This window comes from Panicum virgatum, chromosome 3N (assembly GCF_016808335.1).
Source record: "Panicum virgatum strain AP13 chromosome 3N, P.virgatum_v5, whole genome shotgun sequence".
NCBI lineage: Eukaryota > Viridiplantae > Streptophyta > Magnoliopsida > Poales > Poaceae > Panicum > Panicum virgatum.
This window is the reverse complement of record NC_053147.1, coordinates 4880015-4886014: the sequence shown is the minus strand read 5'-3', so window position 1 is coordinate 4886014 and position 6000 is coordinate 4880015. Positions and strand designations below refer to the sequence as shown.

The following is a 6000-nucleotide window of genomic DNA, read 5'->3' as shown; positions in this document are numbered from 1 at the left end:
TATGAAATTTGTTAATATGGATGTTTGCTGCTCATACTCCATATGCACCAAATTACCAAAAATATGAAATTAGAATCTTGAACAATTTATTTGGTCTTTTTACGAACTCAATTAACGCTTCCCTGTGGCCAATTATGATTAGGGTTGATCATGGAGTCAATTTTTCAAGGCGTTTGTTTGCATGGAACCTGTGTCCATTCTCGGTCTCTCACCATCTTAAAGCTGAATTGTAGAACAATTTACCTTCTATCAGGTATTTGTAGGACAATTTACCTTCTGTCAGGTTTCATAAGCTGTCTCGCGTGATTTACTGTCCACCTGAAAATTTGTCTAACAAATCACTTATCTTTGTTTATTTCAAATCTGGACTAAGCAATTTCGAAATTCATTGCAAATACTTCGTTTGATCTCTTTGTGATTTGTTGTTTGTTTGGTTGTAAGTAGTGTGGTTTGTTTGTTTGTGGTTTAACACTGCCTTTGCCGGTCCCAAGCCCGGATGAGAAAATGTGGAGGGAACTGCAAGTAGCTATGGTCTGAATTTCGTCCAGAAAAAAAAAAGGTGGTTGTGGTTGAACGTTTGATGATATAAGCTGAAAGAGAAGTAATGTAAGTTCGGTACTATGGTTTTGGGTTCATACATATATGTTCTCAGGAGTCACTATTAGGGGTTCAGACATACTTTCAGGTGTCACTATATTATGGGTTTAGACATTTTATTTTGTTCTATTGTCTGGCAATTGTTCTCTAGCACAGGCCCGTTTCTCCCTTGTTCCTGAATTGTGAAATCCTTGTACTCCTTGTATCCGGTTTGGTGATTTGATGCCAGTTAGAGCTTTCCAGATGAGAGGAAGCAAGACAAGGAACTGCCACTGCAGAATATGTTGCTTGCATAGCCTGACAGCGGTATGCCTCCTGCCATGGCTGGTTCTTGTTGCGATCGTGCGGTGTTACACGACATGGACTGAACGCACGGAGCTAGACCAGTCTGGCAGTAATTCTGCGATACAATTCATGAAACTCTTATTTTCTTGCCCATGCAGCGGCACTAGAAGCGCAGGTCTGAAAAGGCATGGAGGAAAGCACAAAGTTCAGATAAGCAGTACTGGAGACTTTGAGACTGATAACCTCTTTCCCACTAACACAGTTACACGAAGGGCAATCAGCTATTCAACTGACGTTTCTAAAGATTTGTCCAACCTTTGCCCCAAATCACAAATGTCAGACACAGGCATCAAATGATTGAACCAAGAGCTTAATCACCACGCCCTTTAACGTTCCTCACTATGGTACACACTGATTCTTCACTGAATTTCTACTGAACCACAGCTCATTCAAGAGATTTCAGATGTACAGATTTCCTTAGTTTTGCTGTACTAGTGCCAAGATGGAGAATATGCCATGGAAAATACCAGGTGCGATGGGCCTTTGAAAATAGAATTATTAACAGAGTCGTCTTAAAACTGACCGCCTCTGTTAATCGATTTTGCGATGCGGTTTTCTTAACAGCCTCGGTTAATAAGAAATGATCGCCTTCATTAACAGAGGTGGTTATTTTTAGTGCCCGCCTCAGATCTGCTACAAAAAAGTCCCTGTTAATGCATTTTTGTAGTAATAAACCCTGGACTTAACCTAAGGCGGTTTTGGTACAGTATAATTTCTAAATTTCTAGAATTTTACACCTCTCTCAATTAAATAATAGAGAAAATATAGTTAATATTGTCTAAAGTTGTGATATTTTGCTGGTAGTAGCACAAGAGACAAAGAATCAATTTCAGCTAGATGTGCTACTTTAGACATAAATGAATTTAAATTATAAAGTTTCAGAAATAGGTAGAAAGCTTAACTTTTGCTAAAAATGCATTAAAAACATGATAATTCATACTTTTTTATTTAGTTTAATAATATATTTTTGTTGGTCCAAATTTTGTTGAAGTAATTTGAATTCCTTTGCAATGCTCAAATTTGATTATTTAAAATTATAATTTGGTAATTTCCTATAAAACTTGAGCCAATAAAAAAACTTTATTAAATAAATAAAAATTTTGAATTATATTATTTTTAGTGCACTTTTAGCAAAGGTTTATCTAGCCTAAAAATTCGAGGAATGTTGAATTCTACCATATTTTAAAATTTTATAATTCAAATCCCTTTACATATTATACCACACACCTAGCCACAATAGATTCCTAGTCTCTTTTGCTACCTCCCAGCAAAATATCACGATTTTCAGATAATATAAACTATAATATCCCCATTATTTAATTGAGAGGGGTGTAAAATCCTAGAAATTCAGAAATTATACTATAGCAAAACCGTCTTAGGTTGAGTCCAGAGTTGTTTTTCGAACAGTTTCGGCAGTTGAAGGTGTAGAATATCTAGTTTCGTAGTTCAATCACCAAAATCGAAGGATCGTGATAGTTCAAAATTGAAAATTTGACTTTTCTCTTAAAATTGTTGGTACCTGCTGGTTGCACATGCCTACCCTTATGCTCACACACAGATATCATGCATACTGTAGTATTAGAATTTACACAATATTTATTTTAGATTTATTTATGATGTACTAGCTAGCTACACTCATGACGCAGAGATCAAGATCTAATTGAAGAATGATCTTAGCCTGGCCCTCAAGAAGGCATACGGACTTGAGAACAAGCTCAGGGGCTCATCTATATCTTGTTCGGGGTTCACCTTTTCCTGGCCGGCCCCAGCAGCTGCTTTGTCTCTGTGTTCCTGCATGATGCTGCTCCTGAGCTCTTCCTTGTCAACGCCTACGACGCGGGCCAGCACCGTGTAGCCCTTCGTGAGTAGCAGAAACGTCGGCAGGGCCTCCACTGTCATGCGCTGTGCAAATTGCTGCATCCAAAACAGTCATCAGATAGGGTTCTTTTTTTCACAAAAGAAAAAAAAAACAGTCATCAGCCCCTACTGATCTGAATCTGATCAATCATATTCCTCCGATCCGTTCAAATATAATAATGAACTCGTGCGCGTATATATACAGTACCCTGAATTTGGTGATGTCAAGCGCGTAAAAGTCAGCATAGCCTCGCAAATCGTATGCAAGTCCTCTCCCGGCGGGGTTTCCATCTAGCACCTTGCTCATGTACTTGCACGGCTCCGACCACGGCGCCATGAACTCCAGCACCAGCTGAGAATTGAGATGGTACAGTGATGATGAGCAGATCGATCGAGAAGCTAGCTAGCTGGCCCCATGGTATGTAGATTCAGAGCTGAGAAAAGAAACGCACCAACTTGTTGCCACCATCCTCAGCAGCATTCTTCATGATTTCCTTGAGCTGCGGCCCATCGGCGACGGACTTCACGGTGATCGATGGTGCTTCCATCTTTTGCTTTCCTGAGAAGGCCGGGATTCTGCTGTTGTATGTTCAATTCAATAAATAGATGAAAAAGAAAGTAGTGCAAAATACAACAAGACATAAGGCAAACAAACGAATAGAAATCACTAGAAAAGTGGAAAAGCGGTGAGCTTACATACACCTCTCCTTGCTTTCAGCACAATGTCAAGAAAAAAAAAGGCAGCTCGCCGATCGCGGATCGTGTAGAAACGGCAGTGCTGGGTCATGGCTTTATAGGGCCGGAAAGAGACGATGCTTTGGATGGGGAGGAATATATAGAGAGGGAATAATTTTTTTGGTCCTAAAAAAACTGTGCCTAGTTTCTTGGTCCTTTTGCTTTTGAACGTGGCTATTTGACCACAAAATGAGTTTCATTTAGTTTCTTGGCCCTTCCGGCATCTGCAGTTAGGTCTACAGTCTAATTATATTCAAGTGCATCAGTTTAAATTTTTATCCAAGAAAATGGCAACATTAAGAATTTTTTCGTGATTTTTTTGGTATTTTCCCAATTGTAAAATAATTTCTAGGAATTTACAATATATTTTTCTTTTTTTAATCACAAAAAAATTGTAGAAACATGGTAAAATAGTACAAAATTCACTGGAGTTATATCTAAGCATGCTTGATCCACAAACATACCATTTGAGCTACTAAAAAGTTGATATTGCTATTAATAGGTAGTTGCAGGTGACAGAAGGGCTAAGATCTATTCATAACAATATCTACTTTTCAGTAGCTCAAATAGCATGTTGGTGATTTTTTCTGGATCAAGCATGCTTAGATATGACTCCATTGAATTTTTTACTGTTTTACCATGTTTCTATGATCTTTTGTGATTTAAAAACTGAAAATAGATTTACAAATGCTTAAAAATTATTTTAATTTTGGGAAAAATAAAAAAATTCTGAAAAAAATCCTTTATGTTATCATTTTCTTGGTTAAAACCTAAACTGATGCGTTTAAATATAATTAGATTGTAGATCTAACTGCAGGTGACGGAAGAGCCAAGTAACTAAACAAAACTCGTTTTGGGCCAAATAGCCAAGTTCAAGAGAAAAATTGCCAAGAAACTAAGCACAACTTTTTTAGGACCAAGCAAATAATAATTCTCTCTCATATATATATATATGCCCGTCAAATTTTCACGTAATATCTGACTTCTCCGAGAAGGTAAGGTGAATGATTCCAAGCTTTGTTTAATGGATTTTCTTTGTTAATTAGAATCCATAATGTGCGCTGGGAGTCGTAAACAAGGAGTAAAAAAAAGTGAATCCGTACATCCCTGATAACAGCATCCTCGAGTCTTTTTATACTGATTTCTAGTGTCTAATAATGTAGCATTCTATGTAGCAACGTTGTCGCTCTTGTTTGTGACCACACAACAAGAGAAATATGAGTGTATGTGTATTGGGCTCTCCTTGCTCAAGACATAAAAGAGTGTCTATGTGTGTTTAGGTTTGTGTTTATCGTAAAAGAAAAAGATATTTATCATGTATGTCCTAGGTTCTAAAGTTTTCTCTGTATATGGGGGCATTCCCCAATTTCATTATTCAGTTTGACCACCACGTTCAGAAAACTTACGCTACCCGTTCAGAAATAACAGGTGAAATATAGGAATTTGTGCAGCTATAGAAATTTTTGCTACATCAAAAAATTAAATATTTATCATAAAAAATGCGTTTTTTGTCAAGTTTCCAAATTTGTATGAGTAAATGTTTTCAAAAAAACTGTAATACATGCATAGATAAAAACATTTACTAAATAAACAACATGTAATAAAGAATTTAAAGGACCATCGATATGGAACAGAAAGAAGATAAGGTGCTCATCTGCACCACAATCACATGTGCTCTAAATGTTCAAGCAAGGCATCTATCCACTTGGTAAGATACGGTTTCAGCTGTCTAAATTATTCCATCTAATAAAGAATTCTTAGCTGGCCCACATTGTGTGGAAGGAGAGACGAACCAAGAAAAGATCGCAGCTCCACTCCTTTCGAAAAATTCCAATTCCAAGTTCACTAGCCCTTTATGAATATGTAGTTTCTTTGAAGAATTAAAAAGGTACAGAAGATTTGGAAAATGTATTCAAAAAATGTTTTCCCATGGCCAAAACCCCATTTATTCCTGGTCAAGCGTCAATCTCCTCCATCCCTTCTCCATGCAATGAGAGGACATCGCTTTCACAAGTGACATGAGCAATAGAAAAAGATATATTTTCTTAAAATGATCTTTATTCTCTCATCAGTTGTCCATTTTTAAATCCATTTGCACCGTTGTGTTTCTTAGAATAAATACATATTTGTTATGTTTTGAAGTTGATTTATGCGTTAGTCAAGTTATATTGATTGTAAGTAGTAACTTACGTACAACTATGCAGCAACTTATGCATAAAACTTATGTACAAATTGATAGATGATTTTTTTATTGATACAACTTAACAACATACATAGATACAACATATCATACTCATACTATATAGCAACTTATATTGTATGCCTATTTTTTTTCCAGTGACAACTTAGACAAATGTATCAACTTGTACAAGAATGGGTAATAAATTGCGTGCAAACAATATCATATATATAGTATGTAAGTTAACAACTTATATAGAGACAATATGGTAACTTATGCAGATACTT

At 36.4% G+C, this 6000-nt stretch overlaps 1 protein-coding gene across 6 annotated transcripts; it reads right to left on the bottom strand.

Annotated features, from left to right (window-relative positions):
* Nucleotides 1-2415: 2415 nt before the first annotated feature.
* Nucleotides 2416-3625, bottom strand: LOC120663819 (thioredoxin H-type 2-like). 6 transcript variants are annotated; one of them, XM_039942747.1, is made up of 4 exons: nt 3496-3625; nt 3252-3378; nt 3008-3151; nt 2416-2856 (listed from the first exon to the last, which is right to left on the bottom strand). In XM_039942747.1, exons 2-4 carry the CDS (start codon nt 3345-3347, stop codon nt 2599-2601), a joined length of 498 nt encoding a protein of 165 aa, XP_039798681.1. In that variant the 5' UTR covers nt 3348-3378; nt 3496-3625; the 3' UTR covers nt 2416-2598. The 6 variants fall into 6 exon arrangements, with proteins under 6 accessions (XP_039798681.1, XP_039798682.1, XP_039798684.1 ...); XM_039942748.1 differs by having other exon boundaries at nt 3252-3375; nt 3496-3587; XM_039942750.1 differs by having other exon boundaries at nt 3500-3587.
* Nucleotides 3626-6000: the final 2375 nt, after the last annotated feature.